Source organism: Thermobia domestica, chromosome 2 (assembly GCF_964235325.1).
Source record: "Thermobia domestica chromosome 2, izTheDome1.hap1.1, whole genome shotgun sequence".
Classification (NCBI taxonomy): domain Eukaryota; kingdom Metazoa; phylum Arthropoda; class Insecta; order Zygentoma; family Lepismatidae; genus Thermobia; species Thermobia domestica.
In genome coordinates, this window is record NC_137455.1 from 225,033,192 (window position 1) to 225,052,311 (window position 19,120).

The following is a 19,120-nucleotide window of genomic DNA, read 5'->3' on the forward strand; positions in this document are numbered from 1 at the left end:
CAACTTATTTTCATTCCATTTCTTAACTTAAAGTTTATAACGTAGAAAAACTACAGCTCATTATGTAGTGTGTTCAAATTATTTTTCCTTTCAGAATGCAACCAAACTATTAAAATGAAATGAAATTATTAAATTGTACGTCTCATAGCTATCCCGTGCTGGCTAAAGGAGGCGGCGATGATAAGAATGAAGGAAACAGTGGAATAAAGTGGAAGAAAACAAGAGAACCCCGAGAAAACACACGTACACGGTGCTTGTGCACCATAAAGCCCACTTGACGTAAGCTGGGATCGAAGCAGAGACCCCAAGCACCAGAGGTGAACGCTCTTATCACTGAGCCACCGTGACCCAATGTAACAAACTAGGCATATCTATTAAATGGTAAATAAATAAAGACCAAGCGAATGTAAATATTATGTAGACGGTAGTTTAGATGAAAATATGGCGTAGAGGATACTTGAAATGTTGATATTCCAAGTTTAACTTAGCAGCACACCTCCTCCTCTCCATATATATATATTGCCCCCTTCTATTCAAGAAATTTCTTGATCTGCTCCTGTTTTTTCCCGAATCTAGTAAGATCTTTACCCTTAGTCATCTTGACTTAATTACACTAAGTGGTGAGTATATAATGTGAATTACCGGTTATCACCCTTGATGTGCATGGTTATTACCTATCCTCTCAATTGCGAATAAAGATACAGGATTCACAGGTCGTTGGTTGGACTTCAGAAAGAGGATGGTTGGTGATTGTCTTCCTTTAAATGAGGTTGGTGATCATCTGGCTCTGCTTGTGCGTGAGTCCAGTGTTTTGTTTGCTTATTGTGTTGCATGCAATACATACATACATAAATACATACATACACACATACATATATACTAGTGCTGTTGAATTTTTGTGACATTTGCGGTTTTCGGTTTTTGAGAAAACCGGTTTTCTGAAAACCGAAACCGCAAATGCGGTTTTCAAAACCGAAACCGCAAATGCGGTTTTCGAAACTGAAACCGCAAAAGCTCTTTTCGAAAGCGAAAGCCGCCCGAAACCGTGTTTGCGGTTTTATAAGGGATTGTCCTTTTCAAAGCAGAAACAATGCTGTTTTTAATTACACCTTTTAACAATTGTGAAAGCATCTATCGATCGAGACAAATGTATTGATTTATATGTGTGTTTTAACTTTTTTTTATTTGCTCCAAGGCTATTATTGTAATATGTGCAGCACAGTGCGAAAGGGATAGTTCGATGGTTGTACAAGTGGCAGCTAAATTAGGGTTGCCATATTTTAAAATCAGAAAAGTGAGGGGTTCTAAACCGTAAGTATTGATGTGAACTTCTGTGTTACAAATACTGACCTGCGATCCTTAGTACTTTTTTTTTTTAGTTATTTCTTTGATGACACTTCCAATGTACTTTTCGGCTGCAGGGAAGCAAACTGGACCCCACCTGATTTTCATATATGTTGTAAATTAGACCACAAGGAACACAAATCTGAAGGAATTTTGACATTTCGAATGTCGGAACTCGAGATATTCGAACATAAATTGATCATGGAAGCAAACTGGACGCCACCTGATTTTTATATATTTTGTAAAGTAGGCCACGAGGAACGCGAATCTGAAGAAATTTTGACATTTCGACTTCCCAAACTCGAGATACTAGAACTTATACAGTAGTTTTATGTAATACGTACAAAAGTAACGAAGAAAGTTCTGTCGCTTTTTGACCTATCACTTAGAGCATCGATATGTCACCTAAGACGTACCTGGAAGATCAAAAATAGTACCCATCAGTATCAATGACCTTCTGCCAACGTTCGGGTTGGGCATGGATTCCTTCGCGGTAGAACTTGGTTTGCCGTGAAGCGAAGAAGGTATCAAGTGCATTTAGCACCTCTACTACGGAGTTGAACTGGAGTCCTTTAAAGTGAGTGTCCAAGGAAAGGAACAGGTGATAACAGGACGGTACAATGTCCGGACAGTATGGCGGATGCAATAGTGTTTCCCATCCAAAGCGTAGGATAGTGTCCCGGCTCATTCTAGCTATGTGGGGCATAGCGTTGTTCCGTAACGAGGGAACCCCTTAGCGATTGAGAAGTGCTGGCTCCAGGGTTTTGAGTTTTTCTTGAACACGGCTCAACTGCTGACAGTAGACAGTTGCATTGATGTTCTGCTCTGACCACCCGGAAGCAGTTCCCGATGCACGATGTCGTGAGCAGTCCACCAAACACACAGGAGGACTTTCTGCTGCATTGCTGATTTCAGCTGTTTTGGAACCGGTTCGTGGGATTTTAACCAATGATGACGACGCCGTGAAGCTTCGTACAGGACACACTTCTCAACACATGTCAACATCCTGTCCAGAAATGGCTCCTTCCTCAGACGAGACAGCAAAGAATCACAGGTGTCTGCACGCGTAGCCTTCTGGCCCGGAGACAAATCATCTGGGACACATAGACCCAACTTGTAGTGCTTCCCAAATTGATGGAGGTGCTGGAGAATGGTTTCTCCATTAACATTGAATGTTAGCCTCAGTTTCTCACATGTCTGTCCACTGTTCGGCACCCTCACGAAAGGCCTGAGGTATCTTCCGCCCCGCTGCAGTGGCGTTTGATCCAAGTTTGAACTCGTACAGCATACACGCCCTTATGATGCTCTGTGGAGGTTCCATATTCACTCCGTCCTTACACAAGTTCACGTTGTAACTGAACTGCCACAACCAGGTAGAATGTTGGATATACCCACACCAACAACTGACCTTCGCCTTATCTCCATTCGCACTCAACTCACGGTATGAGGGTCAATTGAACATAGACCTCCACAAAAAGCGACAGAACTTTCTTGGTTATCTTTATATATCTCACAGGACATATGTTTCGTATAGAGAATATTGTGTTTTTTCATATAGATAGATAGCGTCTATATTAAACTTTAAGTTTCAATATCTCGAGTTCCGGAGGTCGGAATGTCAAAACTACTTCAGCTTCGTGTTCCTCGTGATCTAGTTTACAAAATATATAAAAATCAGGTGGAGTCTGGTTTACTTCCGTGGTCACTTTATGTTCGAATATCTCGAGTTCCGAAACTCGGAATGTCAAATTTCCTTCATATTCTTGTTCCTCGTGGTCTAATTTACAAAATATATAAAAATCAGGGGAGGTCCAATTCGCTTCCCTGCATCCTACGTTTCAAACGAAACAGTTTTCCAGAGTGTACATTTTGCTTCAAACTGAGTTTTGCCCTGGCTAAGAAACGTAAATTCGCTTCTATAAGAGTCCTGGAATTGTCGTTCGGCATTCTTTGTAGCTTGTGAAGGCATGAATAATTCAAGTATGTTTGTTACAACATCTACAAACGAATATTCATTCGTATAGAACCTCCAATACATTACATTAAAAACACATGAACTACACAAAGAAAACCATTGTGCATTAGAGCAGATCTCTTATTAGCAAATGATTCTGCACACGTGCACTGCTCAGATAGCCCAGAGCCTGAGCCTGAGCGCGAGTCCAAATTTAACTCAATCGCGATTGAGATTGTCAGAGATGTAGCGGTTTACGTTGAATATACCATACCAACACTTTATCAACTAAGTCCTCTTAGATTTTTCTCCAATCCCAAAAAGCGGGTGGTTTTTCGTGATTAAGATATGTTTAAGAGGGAGACGAATATAGAACCTGAAAATCGGGTGGTACCCGCTAAAATAGGGTAATAAGCCAACACTAAGCTCAATAGAAATAAGGTATATCCCTATTTAAGATCACTACACATGCAACTCATGAAATTCAATTTGAAATATCATCCACTTAGACTGACATCTTTTATATTATTATTACTCTTTCCCCTTGTTTTTAAAAATAGTACTGCCACTCTTTCTTTTGTTAACAAAAAGGCACCACCTCCCTTTCTTAATAAAAAAGAAAGAGAAAAGAAAGAAAAATCTCTATCTCAATACACAATTTTATTGTTGATTTGTTGCCACTCCGATAAATGTGAATGTTGTGGTTTTGTATGTGTTGACTGGCTTCTTATCGCAAGTCCCAGACACCTGCAGTAGTTCATACGTGAAGGAAACACCGATCATATTTTATTCTGTATCTTTTTACTTCCCAATAACGATAGCCGTGCCTCTTTGAGAAATTGCAACTTATTTTTTTTATTCTGCCAATTGTAAAAGTATATTCACCAAGAATTTTCCTTCACTTTAAGACATTTTAAGAAAAAAATAACTTCTTTTCCTTCTGCAAATTTTGATCATTTTTTCCCTACGCCGAGGGAAATTTCCCTCCATCTGGCAACTGTGAGCCGGAGTGGGGAAAGATTCTTAGCTGTTTTCTCGTCGTTACTTGATATTAGTGTGACATTTGCGGTTTTCGGTTTTTCAGAAAACCGATTTTCTGAAAACCGAAAACCGCAAAAGCGGTTTTCAAAACCGAAACCGGAGAAGCGGTTTTCAAAACCGAAACCGGAGAAGCGGTTTTCAAAACCGAAACCGGAGAAGCGGTTTTCAAAACCGAAACCGCAAATGCGGTTTTCAAAACCGAAACCGCAAAAGCGGTTTTCAAAACCGACATTTCGGTTTTATGAAATTTCACTTTTTTCAAAAACCGGTTTTCGGTTTTTTCAAAAACCGATTTCGACAGCACTAATATATACATACATATATATACACACATACATACACACACACACACATATATATATATATATATATATATATATAGTGGCGGATCCAGGATATGATCAAGGCAGGGGCTAAACCATAGTTTGCCGCTTTATCCAGTGTAAAACAGGGCTTAAGTCCATTTTATCCAGTGTATACCTGATCGTCAAGAAAGGGGGGTATAGCCCCGCCCTTGGATCCGCCTCTGTATGTATATATGTATATATATATATATATATATATATATATATATATATATATATACAGTCTGATCAAAAATTCTGTCTCAAGGTTAGCAGACCATAAAAATGAAGTATGAAGGGAAAGAAATGTGTAACGCAGATGCAATACATACAAGGATAAGTGATAAATCAATGGGTACAGCAGTATTCAAAATGTCGCCCCTGTGCCTGGACAAAGGCTTGTAAACGAAGCAGCCGATCATCAATGGCAGTACGCACCACATTCATATATATGTGTCAGCCATTGCTTTCACTATAGCAGACTTCAAGCGATTCACAGTCATATGAAGCTGAACACATACCCTCCTCTCCAAATAAGACCATATTTTGAATCAGGAGGATGTAAGTCTTTTATGTTGCGACTAATCCACTTCTACGTGTTCTTCGCCTTGTGAGCCGGTGCTGCATCCTGTTGGAATACCCAAGGATTGTTTTTGAACATAGTGGTGTCAAGAAGTTTTACCACCCTCTCGAGAATGTCCTCCTGGCACAGTTTGGCTCCCGTTTTCACACCGTACGACGCACCTAGTCAAACCATCACTGATGCAAGGTAATGGCCTCACTGGACTCGGAGAACTTACTCACATGCTGCAGCACTAGTTGTAGCCATCATTCTGTCTGTTGAGGCGTTCTAGAACTATGAAAATTTTCACATCTGTAAACAAAATTTGTCGATGTTTGTTATCCGCAAACTACTACAGGAGCACCTTTGATCTGTTACGCTGCATTCTCATCAAGCACTGATTTAACCACTGGCCTGTCCTTCTGCGTTAGCTATGCAGTCCTAGATCCTCATTGATCACCCTTTTTTTTTAATTGATTAACGCGACATGCTCATTTGCAGGACCATGAGTTTTTGTCTACGAACTGGATTTTGAGCGTTTCTCCTCTTCACTGCTTTAATGATACATGGTGTCCTTACGGACCAAGGTCTACCAGTGCGAGGCTTATCCTCGATAAACAATGTTTCATTATATCGCTGTATGGTGCGATAAGCAAATTTCTGTGTAATTTTCAGTTTCTTCAGTAATATAAAGATGGTTGTTGGAGGGTGTCTGCACTTGTGTAGAGCTAAACTTACAACACGATTTTCTTCCCCACTCCATCTTCACTTTACAAGAAACAAAGTTCAACCAACATTAAGGTTTCACAATAATGCTGGATTATTTTAAAACATAATTTCTATCTACTGATATTTTGCGTTCATATTTGGGACAACACTTCTGACCAGACTCTGTATATATAAAACATTAACTCAATAAGCATACTTTTACTTAGGGTACAGCGTGGTAATTCCAATAGGCGGGGAATTTGAATAATGTTAAGCATTTTGCTAGCTGAAATGGAAACGCGGCTCGCCATGTTAGTGAACCTGCGGTGGATTTGTAGGTTGTGGTTTGCAGAAGTCGCTCTCAGAAATACAAATCATTCGTGCGGTTCTGAAGGCCTACACGATTTTATGCTTGCTGCAAGGTAAGTACGAATATGTCTATTTTTAGGTCGTTATAATTTTCAACGTTGTTTTCTTAAGCTTTCCTTATTATTAACTGGATAAAATGAAACCGCTCTGGATAATAATTGTATCAGTAGCATGTGGTGCGTTGATATGCTGTACGTTGGCGCCAAGTGGTGAGCAGTTTTCATACCACGTTCTAAATGGAATATTCGTCGACCGTGGGGCAATTTGGATAATTCAAAACGGGGCAATTTGAATACCAATGCAATTAGAGCTATAAGCCTACTATTTTGTATTTCTTTATGCCTTGGTACTAATATGATCTCCATAATCATCCTAGTTGTATTTACAATATGGACGAAAGTGGACTTCCTCTAAATAACAGGCCCCTAAAATTCTTGTAGAAAAGGGTAGAAATGAGGTGATCAGTTTAACACCTGTAGAGCGCGGGGAAAATGTAACGGTGATAGCATGCTACAATGCCGGAGGGTCTTTTATACCTCCTGTAGTAATATTCAAAGGTGTAGTCAAAACCCGGACTTTAAAACCCATCGCCCGCATGGATCACTTGTCTGCACGCGTGATAGTGGATACATTAATAAAGATATTTTTGTAAAGTTTATCAAGCACTTTAACGAACATAGAGTTTCGGACGGCCGATTTTGGACGGGCATAAATGTCATTCATAACTTTCGTCTTTAGAGTTCCGCCAAAGTCATGACATCGAAATGTTTTGCCTACTTCCACACACAACATACATATTAGAACCACTCGATCGCTCTGTTTTTAAGGCACTTAAAGCCAATTACCATCAAGACGCAACTACCTGGATTCATCAAAACCCGAGCTCAGTGATTGATAAATCTCAGTGCTGCATTTTGTTCACTGAAGCCTGGAAGCGGATAGCTTCTGTTGGACTGGCAGTTAATGGTCCCCTTTAGACTACAAGCTATTGAAAAGTTTAAATTCGCCTTTTCGGAAATGTATGGCCTTGTTACATATTCTGAGGAGCAGTCTTCACGGGAAGAAGATCTTAACAACGCGCCTTCTTCTTCCGGTCATGGCTCTCAAAACATTATCCCAACGAAGCCTATAGATGAACCCATACAACAAGTGCTTCCCAGCCCAGAAAAAGTTTGTGTGCAGAAGAGACTTTGTGTCACAGGATAATCATGCCACTCGATTTCTCCTGAAAATATTCAGGCAATGAGAGTAAAACAACTCCAAGGAAAGACACAATCATCGGGTGCAACAAAATCCAAGAACACTACAAGAAAGAAGAGTGCTAATTCAGAACCTGTCAAGGAAAAACAAATGAAAGTTCGAAAGAAAGTGATATCCTCTACCTCTTCCAGTGACGAAGACGTAGGCCTACGTCTAAAGATGTCTAAAGAGACTGGATTCGTTGCCAGCGTTGTAAGACATAGTTTCACGAGGTCTTTGTCGGTGCAGAAGATCGAAAACAGTTTATTTGTGGTCGTTGTCGTTAAATACGAACGATGGAAGATGAATTAACCTATTACGGCTCTTTGCCTTAGACAGTGTTCCTAAGATTTTCTTTTAGTGCACATTTAAAAAAATACGTACAGCTGATGCATATTTACAATTTATGTACTTTTCATTTAAAATTAGCATATTTCAACTACCATAGAATTTGTAATCTAACTATTAAGTAGTTTATACATTATCTCTAGGTATATATTTTCCTTATTTAAGACTTGCGTATTTTGTTGGTTATTCATATTACCCCTTAAAAATCCTTGGTTTCATTCATGATAAAGTCCTATGAGAAGAATTACTAAAAATGTTAATCTGACGACTCGTTATCCAAACTGCCCCTCGCATTTACGTTTTTCGAAATTTCGAATGAGAAATTGAATATCCAAATTTCACAATGATGTATCCCACATACTATTATAAGAAAAATTGTTAAGTAATACTAAGGTTCAAAGTTTTTGGTCACAATTTTGTATCTGAATACCAATTACAGTTTCTGAGATATATGAAAAAATGTCTGAAATTATCCAAATTATCCAGCTGTGCTGTACCCTATTTTAAGGTGTTGAGTGATGTGTTGTTAATTCAGCTTGCTTATCGGTTTTTCGTTTCGGGACCACATGATTTTATCGATGGGATTAGTATTTTGATGTAACTCTCAGTTTTCTTGACTACGTTGATCTCACGTTGATCATGCGGTAAGGTCTTATCTACGACATCGCTAACTGAGTAATTCTCACTGTGAATGCTGCTATGTGGTATTATTGCGAATGCACATACTGTAATTTTTATTTTGCAGTGTATCATATACACAATCTTAGATGGTTAAAAAAAATCATTACCTTTGGCTCTTAACTCATCCTCTCGTAAAAATTCCAAATCGTATGTGAGAGAGACTGAAGCACAAACTAGTGCAGATAAGTATTGTATATGTAACTAGACGTCATTCAGGAACTGGATATTAGTGACGAATCTTCTGACGAAGGAGATGGATATAAAGGAAGTAGTTCTAACACTAGTGAGGTAGTGGAAATCAAAAAACTCCAGGAGGTTGAAGATGATACTCATAGGATAAAATATATGTTCAAGGGACACCGTCACCTAGAATTTCTAACTAATCAGCATTTCAGGAAGCGTCAGGAGAAAGACACGGCTCGGTCATTTACAGCTGTGATAAATGTGATAATGTAATTTGCCATTATCTGCCATTTACGAAAGGTAATGCTGTTATCTGCCACGTCCCAATCACCCATGTCAGATTTATAGGCGTTCATTCGCGAAATAACAAGTTATGGGGAGCATGTCATGCGCAGACATCCTGAGAAATGAAGTCTAGTGAGGCAGGAGGATGCAGATGAGGAAGGTGGCCGGAAATGGAAATACTGAAGAATAGAGAAATCAATTAACCTGTAGGAAATCAGTTCTGAACAAAAAGAGGGAATTAATCGTTCCAAGTCTCACATCAAAATATGTTAAAAGGTGCAATCAGAACGGTGTGAAATGCAATCAGAATGGATTAATGAAGATCCGCTCGAGGAGGTGAAGAAATGAGAGGGAAGACATAATCAATGTTTGGAGTAGATTAATCAAAGAGATTAGTCAAAGAAAGGGGGCAAGTAACAGCACAGCTTTGATAGGCGCGACCATCTGACCTTTAAGAAGTTTGTAGTAGTAGTTATGGGGAAAAATTCTCGAGTAGGGGATAGATTCCAACGCAGTCTAGAATGTAAGGATAATGAGATTCTTGAAGTAAAATGGAGAGAAAGTGATACGTGGTTCAGTTTGGAGGAACATAAAAGGGATTTGGAGAACAAGACTCTTCAGATTCATGAATTGGAAGTGAAATCATCTGAGCTGAAGTTAGATCACCAGTCTACCAGACAAGAGTAGTAAACAAGAGATTGGTTGAGAGAAAGAAAGAGAGATTGAGAGAGGATTGTAGCCGAGATACGAGTATAAACAGATAACTCCACTGAGTCACACAGATGTGAACTACATAATGTGAAATGTAGAATAGAGAAATTCAAAGGGAATCAAGGAACATCGAGTTTATGAAGTGGCCCTCGGAAATGAATTGGAAGAATTTAAAGACTACCAGACTCAAATAGAGAAAAATATTCTTATAGAGGACGGAATCGATATAAGTCATTCCCTAGTTACAATAACTAAGGGTGAGGCGAACGAGCGATCGAATTTGCAAGTCCAGGGAGAGGAAACTCTCCTAGTAGACGACGAAAGTGATACGTAGTGTTCCCAGGAGCCCGATTGCAGGCTGAAAACGGGAGAGCAAACCCAGATAAACGAAGACCAGCCAGTTGACAATGGAAAAGATACCCAGTATTCCCAGAATGCCGCTTCCAGTCAGAAGATGGAGAAGCAGAAGTCCTTTGTGACCCAGCAGATCTTGAAGGTAGTTTAACAACAGGAACGAACAACTAACGAATGTTCCTCCCAGGGAATTTGGATGGAACAGATAAATGAGGTCTAACAGAGGAACGGATTCAGGATTTAGAGAAATTAATATCGAAGAAGGAGTTGGAGGAGTATATTGGTAAACTTCAACTGCTTCAAGCTGAAGAGAGGAATCAGGACTTTGTGAAAGAGATCAGTGCAGGCCAGCTCCGGGAAGCATCTCTGCATAAGGAGATAGAAGGGTATGAAATTAAAATTCAATATAATTGAGTTAATGGAGGAAGTAGAGAATTAAACGAAGTGGCGGACATTAGTTTAGCAGTCTAGTCGACGTTCCCGGAGGATGTAAGATAACCAATGAAGGAATTAGCGGTGGTACAAGAGATTGTTTAGCTATTCACTTGAATACGATCAAGACGATGATACTGGAGTGATCAGCACTTTAGTACTAAGGAGACTGAGAATAGAGATAACAATTACTATTAAGATGAGAACCTTACTTTTTTCATATGTTAAAATTTAAATTGACTAGATTTTCATTCTTTTTTTCTTGTATAATGTACACATCTGTCACGCATCATCTGCTGCAGTTTGATGCTCACAGTGTTGCTAGTAGTCAAGAAATTTTCGAAGAACCAGGTTTTTAAACTGAGGTTATAAATTGCTGTTTAACTGTCAACACATACATTGTAAATAAAATATATCGATTTGATTCAATATTTTAGCATGGACATGTTTAGAACTACAGAAGAAGTTCTTGTGGTATTAGATTTTGGAAACGTTTCCAGGTAGAGAAAGAATTTTCATCATTTTTATTTTTACAGCTAACGTCTTCTTACCCTCCTCACATGTATTCTTTCTTATGTGGCGTCGAGTTATAACACTACAAAGTTCACGGAACACAAAACACACACACATACATACACACGCACACACAAATATATATATATATAAAATATGAATGTAGTAACTTCTTTTTTTCAACAGGCTGATAAATTGAAACGAGCTGAATCTTGCGCATACCTGGCTGAATTGGTGGCACTGCAGATCTCATTTTGTAACACAGCTTCAGCAGGACAACAGGTGGACTGTGTACTTGAATTGAACACTGAACAAGTGACTTATTTCATTACTAACAAACTAAGGTAATTATTGTTCATATTATAAAATATCGAATACGTCGTATGTTTAAAAAAATCTTGTAAATTAAATCTCGTCTTCTCTGCAATTTTTTTTTCTTTTAATTAAGATTTTGGGCACAATTAAAAGAATAATTTAAAAAATGACATTTCGTACATCAGATTATGCCTATAATATTTCAGAAGTACAGTTTCTCAACAGAGACTTCAACTTAAATTCGAAATCTTGAGAAAATTAGTGTGAAGTTTTAAATAGTGATGTATTAATTTGATCGTCTGGATATCACATGGTTTTAGTATAGTGTAACTTTAATCTCAAAAAATCTCTTTTATGAAGAGAGAGAGAGAGAGAGAGAGAGAGAGAAAGAATTGTAATGAATATGATTTCCCCAAAACCATACTGTACCTAAAGTATTAATGAAAGCTTTTTTTCGATTCACTCCCAAAAAGATAATGGTGCGTATAATAGTAAATATTAACGATATTAATAATCTCATAAAATAAAGTATGCATGATAAAATGGATGTCATCTCACAGTCGTAACTTTGTGAATATTGTACACAACACACTTAGGAGAGTAAGTTCCAAAAGTGATTAAGAATGGGTATATAGAGTTACGTTAACGACGTAGGTTAGACGAATTTTGATAATAATTGAAGAACTTCCAGAATGATAGAATAATGAAAATAACTTAACGGTCTCACCAGCTAGATGAGAGAGTTATCTCACTTAATTTAAATTCCCTATCTGAGCTTGAGATTGTGCTGCATGAAGAATTGCTTTATGCTATTACAACAATTGCTGGATTTGTATAAATCGATTTCTTTTTAAATTCGCACTGTATTGTGTATTGAAGGAGGCACATTACCATTTTGGTTCAGGAAGTCCTTATCTTAGTGTTTCTACTACTGTTTCATTATCTGTATAAATTGAAATGAAGTAAGATATATTTCATGATAATGAATGAAAAAGAAGAACGAAAGAAATGATGTACATATCTTCTAAGTTTGACATTCGTCTCTTGTTCTCAGAGCATAGAAGGAGAAAAAGAATCTCTAATCAAGAGCAATGGTTGACTGTATTTCAAATAGTAGTCGAATGTATGATGGAAGAATGTGTTTAGATCAGAAGTCTGAGTAAATGTTAGGAAAAGGAAAACAAAAATAGGGGAATACAGACTGCAGAAAACCACTCCTGAGAAACTTGGGAATGTATAACGACTGTAATACAATGAAAGAAGAGCTGGCATTACAACAAAAGTGGAAAAAATGATGGGAGAAAATAAATAAATAAAAATAAAAAAGGAAATGTATTAATAAGAAATAAATAATATTCTAAAGGGACTATGGAATTCTCCAATATATATACAGTATTATTGAGATTTATGCTTGGAACCTGTAACTGAAAAAAAATCAAAGATATGGGAAGGTATAGCTGAAGATCGAATAACAATAAAATACTTAAAGGCTATGTTAGGGATAAAGATAAAGTATTGCTCAAAGTCCATTGAGATCTCTTTGGTTGGCTAATTAAGGTCAAGGGCCAAGACAGGTCTTGCAACAACGCCTCCTGGACGTAGAGAGGAACAGCAAAGGTTCATCTTGTGTCAGCCGACTTTTGTCCCCCATTTACTCTGAAGTGGGCGTTGATAAGAAAAAAAAAAAAAAGTAATATTTTCAGATTTCTTCAATTTCGTGTTACTGTCGTCTTGCTGCGTGTACTTCTCTGCTGCATACAGCAGTGGCTCAGTGAAGTTCGTCTAACGAGTAAGATTAAAGGTGATAACTGAGATAAGAAGTCTGATAGAAGTAGCAACAAGGAAGTCTCTTAATTGTATTTGAGTGAGCTTTACAATAGTACTGTTGATTACAGCTCCTCGTAGCAGGGTGTTTCACAGGAATATTTTCTCTCTACATACCCGACATTCTCCCTCTTTAAACTTTAGGAGTTAACTAATTATATAATTAAGTAGGTATTTGGTTGGTGAGCTTGAACAGAGGATAAGTTGTTCTTTTTATTTATTTATTTCGGTGAATTCAACAACAGATTTCAAGATATAAATTGATTTACTTTTAGATGAACATTGATGCATTGTTCCATCGTGTACAAACATGAATCTACTCACAACCGGCATTTTATGCTTCCCTAAGTTTGTGCGTAGATCTGTTTCTCGTTGAGATCGTGCGACGATCAGAAGTCGTGCAAAAAGAAACGATTTCCATTCAATTTTTTAAGATCCAACGATCTGTATTTATTTATTTTAATTTTATTTTTATTTATTTATTGTGGTGGTAGAACAGTTTGTTCTTTTTTATAGGTGCCCAGAGCTTTATATCAAACAAATTTGTTCCTAATGATTCAATTCATCTAACATCTGATGTGATTTGTTCGTTGAATATAACCTTTGTTGTTATATTAATGATCTCCGGACCCTCTAGTTGAAAAGAATTTCCAATACCCTTCAGTTCTTCATATAGGATCGAAATAGCTTTATCTTGGGCTTTAGCAGCCATTTCATTATTTATATGATACTTTCTGGCTTACGGATTGAAGGAACTATCACACACATTCAGTTTCTTGTGGTACCCTTTTGAGCACAGGTGCAGTTAAAAAAAAGCAAACGAGAGCACTGACCTGGTATGTTGCTTCACCCAGCCCTCCCATAATTTTCATTGCTTTGTTTTTATGTTTCAGTGCCTCATCACAAGCTAGAGCACAAAGTGATATGTTAAACTTATTTACTATCTAGTTCCCTTCTCGAATTCCTACCATATATCTGGATCTGATTCTTCCAACTTCTCATATCAGCAAGGTAGCAAGTAGTCATTCCAAATCTAATGCAAAGTAGTATTTTATGAAATCTTCTAGTGAAGAAAAATACAGATTTCAATTAGCAGTCCTGATAGATCTCAAGAACAGTAACAAACAGTTGACCATTCTTATTTATTTTCGTAACTTTCGGAATGTTTGTTTTAGTTCTTCCTGTTGTTCATTAAATCTTGTTTTTCTTAAGAGATCACACTTCTGTATTGCAAAGAGAAATTTAGTCAGACGTTCTTGTGCACCAGTTTGATTGAATTTGACTCGTAACTCTTGTAAACACTAATGTACAAACTTTAATATTCTTCAGAGAAATACTGAAAGTAGTAGTCTTGAAGAGTAACTAGGATACGAAAGTGTGCTTCAACCACACGTCTGATCTTCGTAACTAAAATAATTTGACTGACTGTATTATCACCATATAGCAGTAACCGCAGGTCAGGAATTCCAATTCCATTAAGGAAAATTCCAATCGAACGGATCATTGCAAAAGCTATGTGCAGCTCGCCTAGCGGTACAAACCAGCGATAATGAAGATATACTCGCGCCATAATTAGTTACTAGACTGGCTTATAAAGACCCAAGTCTGGAGTCAAGACACATTTGGAATTATTATTGCTACAGATGTGTTTATTAACAAGTTCCAGTTGAGTAAGGAAGGTTAATTGAACTGAACTATCAGCGGAGCGAACTAGCTGTATTATTTGTAGGACACATACTCGTGCCTTCTATCCCGAGACATCCAGTAGCGCTGAATTGAAGGCTGACTATGTTGGTATGTGTGTAGTTTCCTTCGTTTGATCCAGTGCATCTGATAGATCAACTCCTGGACTCTCTGTATGTGTCATATGTTTCTTGTGATTCACTCTGTAATCCGAAATACCTCACGTGTTTTGATGACTACTTTACACATTTACGTATTTGCCACGCCATGTCTAGGAAAACATATTTGTGATAGACCGGAAGACTTGCGGAATAACTTTCAATGAGCGACTTGTCGTTGAACCTGAAACTACCGTCATTTCGGGCTGGTCTTCGAATAAGCACTCTTGCTAGCAGACCATAACTAGTCCGTGAAGAATTTTCTTACTATCAGCAATGTCTTCAAGGAAATATATATTATCGGATGCACAATACGTAAATCTCCTTCCGACAAAGTCACGTGGAATATACATCCCACCATTTTCATCCATCGTTACCTCTTTCGCTATTGATGTCTCTACATGCAGAACTTGACTGTATTCGACTAAGCAACCTGTACTGTGCAAAAGGAATTTGCTACTAGTATTGGAATGAATTGTTATACTAACAGCCACTTGTATTGGATAGTCAGGAGTAGAGGTCTGCGCGGATATAAAATATCGCATCCGCATCCGCAGCATCTCTATCCGCACTCGCATCCGCAATATCTCTATCCGCATCCCCAGATAATGAGGTAGCAAATATATACAACTTTCATATTCTATAATAGTCATGATTTCGAAAGTATTTTTAAACACATTTTAAATAGCTATCTCTTGTTGTTTTCTGAATCAAACGAAACAATACATTATATCAGTTTCCTCGTGATCAAATACCATCTACGCTAAATAAAATGCAATATGAACCATGTAGATGCAAATTAGAAGTTAATGAACGATCTATGTACTTACCCAAGGTCTTCAAATGCAGATATCGAACCAAAATAATACTAGGTAGGTGATATCTCCTATATCAAGTAATTTTAGAGCACGTCACTAAGTTTTTAAACTTCATCATAAGCATTTGTTCAAAACACAAAGGCGAAATAGAAATAATCGTTATTAAGAAATGGAAATTAATCACAGCACCGCAAACAAATTTACATAAAATCACACTAACACTTCATAGTTATGGTAGAGGTTTTAAAAAAATTAAAAAATGGAACATAATGTTCTCGCTATTATTTGCCTAAGAGACAGCAATTTTTTTATTTTTATTTATTTTTACATGTTGCAAATTTTGGAGTTTAAGGTAAATTGCTATTGAGAAAGTATTATATCATCGACTGAACTTATATTCATACTAGTGCGTCGATCCTGCAGAGTATGACCTGCAGTAGTTGAAACACTTCTTTCAGATGGAGCACCTGTAGTGGGCACAGAGTGGACAAACAATGCCACTTTGCTCAGAAAGGGATACTCTTACTCTTCTTTTTGTTGAAACCACCAGGTAATGAGGTCAAAATCCTCGTCCAAATGAAACTTCCCTTGTATATAGCCTGTAACTTCATATTTCCGACTTGATGGACTTCCTATAGCTTCATCATCAGAAGAATCTTCAAATTCATGAAAGGCACCAACACTGACCTTTTGCTTCTTTATTGGTGGAGATCGTCGTTCTTCTCGGATAGAGTTTTCCATCCTCTTCGCTGCCATCTCTCTGGCATTGTTTTTAACTTCTTCTCGCTCATCCTCTGAGAGAAACATCATACTTTTGTATTTAGGGTGAAGAAAAACTGCCAATCTGTGGATCATTGTTATGTCCCACTTTTGACTGAAAGTGCAAGCGCCATTTCCTTCAAGTTCTGAAGAAACAAAGAGTCTTCTGTCGCTTGTATCTTCGACATACTTTGAAGCTTCTCTTTCCATAATGCCGCAAAAAATAGCGTACGCCTGTTTGAAGCTTCAAGCTCATCGGAAACTGCTTTGAAGAGTGATAAGAAAAGTATCAATTTTCTTAACAAATCCCTGTTTACATCATCCAACAAGTCTTTGTTTGCTTCCTTCAGAATGGATAAGATGTTCTCCCATTGTGTTTCGATGCTTTCAAACAGTGTCAATATCGCCCTTCATGGTTTTTTCGAGACGATTCTGCAGTCCGGATCTTTTGAAAAATGTCGTAAGACCACGGCAAGAACTAATCAAATACGAAATATCATCCTCTTCTGTGTTTGAATTTGTTGTAGTGTTCTCTACAATTGTGTTTAAAATGTGAGCAGAACACGATATCCTTATGTATTGCCGTAAAGCAGAGACGATATTGGGACCTCTGTCAGTCACAAATACTACCTGACCAATAAATTGGATGATATTGAAACTTCTAAATATGCGAATAATCTCAGTTCTTATATTATCGCCAGTCTTTTTCATCTGACAGTCCAATCCCATACTACACAAGACGTGTCTTGCAGTGTTCTTTTGTGAATGTAATGAAGTGTGACCCATTAAATAGTTTATTTTTCTATACCGATCACTCCACAAATCAACAGTCACTGCACCACCAATATCATCAAGCACCTTCTTCACCTCACTAGATACCATATCTCGAAGAGACGCAGCTTCTTCTGTCAACGCCCTAGAAATCGTGGTTGGATGTGGAAGCAGATCTTTTGCGTTTATTGGTCCATATTTAGCACCCGTTTCAAGCAAGAATTGCGAAAATTCTACAAAAACCCTTCCCAGAAACAACAGAGAAAAGAACAGTATTTTTTGAAACAAAGACTACAAGTCTCTTTGTTGCACTTTATTTTAAGTTCGGTGAAACTGAAACACACTTGCTTTGTTGTTTCACATTCAAAAAACTAATCATCGACGCCTGCTTTAGATTCCATTTGTGTTTTGTTATATTTGATGTACCTGACTGATGACCCTTGTAAGTGCAAACTTTCTTGCATTGGAAACATGCCACAACAACTTTAACTTTAGTATCACCATCGTACACATGACCAAAACTTTTCCATGTTATTGATTTCAGTTTATTTTCTTGCACAATAGTATATACTCGTTGCTTTAATTTGGAAGTAATTGTAATGGCTGAGATAACCTCCATCCCGAACTGACACTAGCACCAGCAATCGCACTAAATTAAATAAAGTGACGAAACTAACAACGCAATACAATCTGCATGCTTTCACTGAAACTAGAAGTGAAAATAACTTCGAATACAAATAGGAGGTCTATGCCTTTAATTTCGGGAAGAGGCAGTAGAGGAAGTTTAGAATTTACTGCTTTTCTTCGCAGCCCCCACTCATTGTTGGACACACTTAGGGTCGGAGAAACAACGCATTGGTTGTTCTTTCTTTCTTTACCAGAGGCCCAGAACATACATGCACACACACACGAAGAGAGGGAGAAACAATTGCTGTTATAAAACTCCAATCCGTCGGGATGTTCCTTGAGATCCGTGGCACCTCTTCGAAGAGAGTAATGTGCAGGGTCGCAAATGTGCATTCGGTATCTGCTATACTTGAAAGGAAACAGTAAAGATGATTTTTTTTTTTTTTTTGAGAGAGAGAGAGAGAGAAAGATGAGCGTATTTTTCTAAATTTCAGCTGCTGAAGAATGGTGTGATTTATTTGTTTACTATTTTGGTGACCTACGCGCTTCTCCAGTTTGTCACAAAAGGCAAAGATAATTCTGCTGACCAGTTTTCAGTTTATGGAAGGTTATGGTGTGTTAAATTAGGGTTTTGTTTCCTGACCTCTCAGGCTGGAGAAACTTTATTTGAAGACATTTCTTCATCTTCAAGGCCAATGGTCTGAAAATTTTCAACTTTATCAGAGGGGCTTTGGCGGCATTTTTTTAAAACAGTAAATAGCGGTACTTGAGGAGTAGCGAAGGGACCTGTCGTCTCGTTCCGCTTAGGTCAGAGATGTCATTCACCTACAAAACGGCTGCTAAAAATATTGAAACACCTTATATTTTGATTGTCGTTATTTTTCAACCAGTTTTAGAACTTTTTATTCAAAACAAACGTTTCTTAGTGCTCTTTCCACCATCATCACAAATTTCATAGCGTTTTTTTAGGTAGGGAAAAATGTAGGAAACCATATCCGCAACTTTATCCGCTATCCGCACAGAAAAGAAATTTATGTCCACAGATACCCATTTTGATGCGGATATCCGCATCCGCGCAGACCTCTCATCATGAGTAT

At 37.8% G+C, this 19,120-nt stretch overlaps 1 protein-coding gene across 1 annotated transcript in view; it reads left to right on the forward strand.

The window, feature by feature from the left end:
* The window catches only part of LOC145678387 (spatacsin-like), a 159,311-nt gene that overhangs the window by 105,628 nt on the left and 34,563 nt on the right, over window positions 1-19,120 (forward strand). The window contains exon 10 of the mRNA XM_081748468.1: window positions 11,255-11,412. Within this exon, the coding sequence (XP_081604594.1) occupies window positions 11,255-11,412 (158 nt within the window). The remainder of the gene's footprint in view (window positions 1-11,254; window positions 11,413-19,120) is intronic.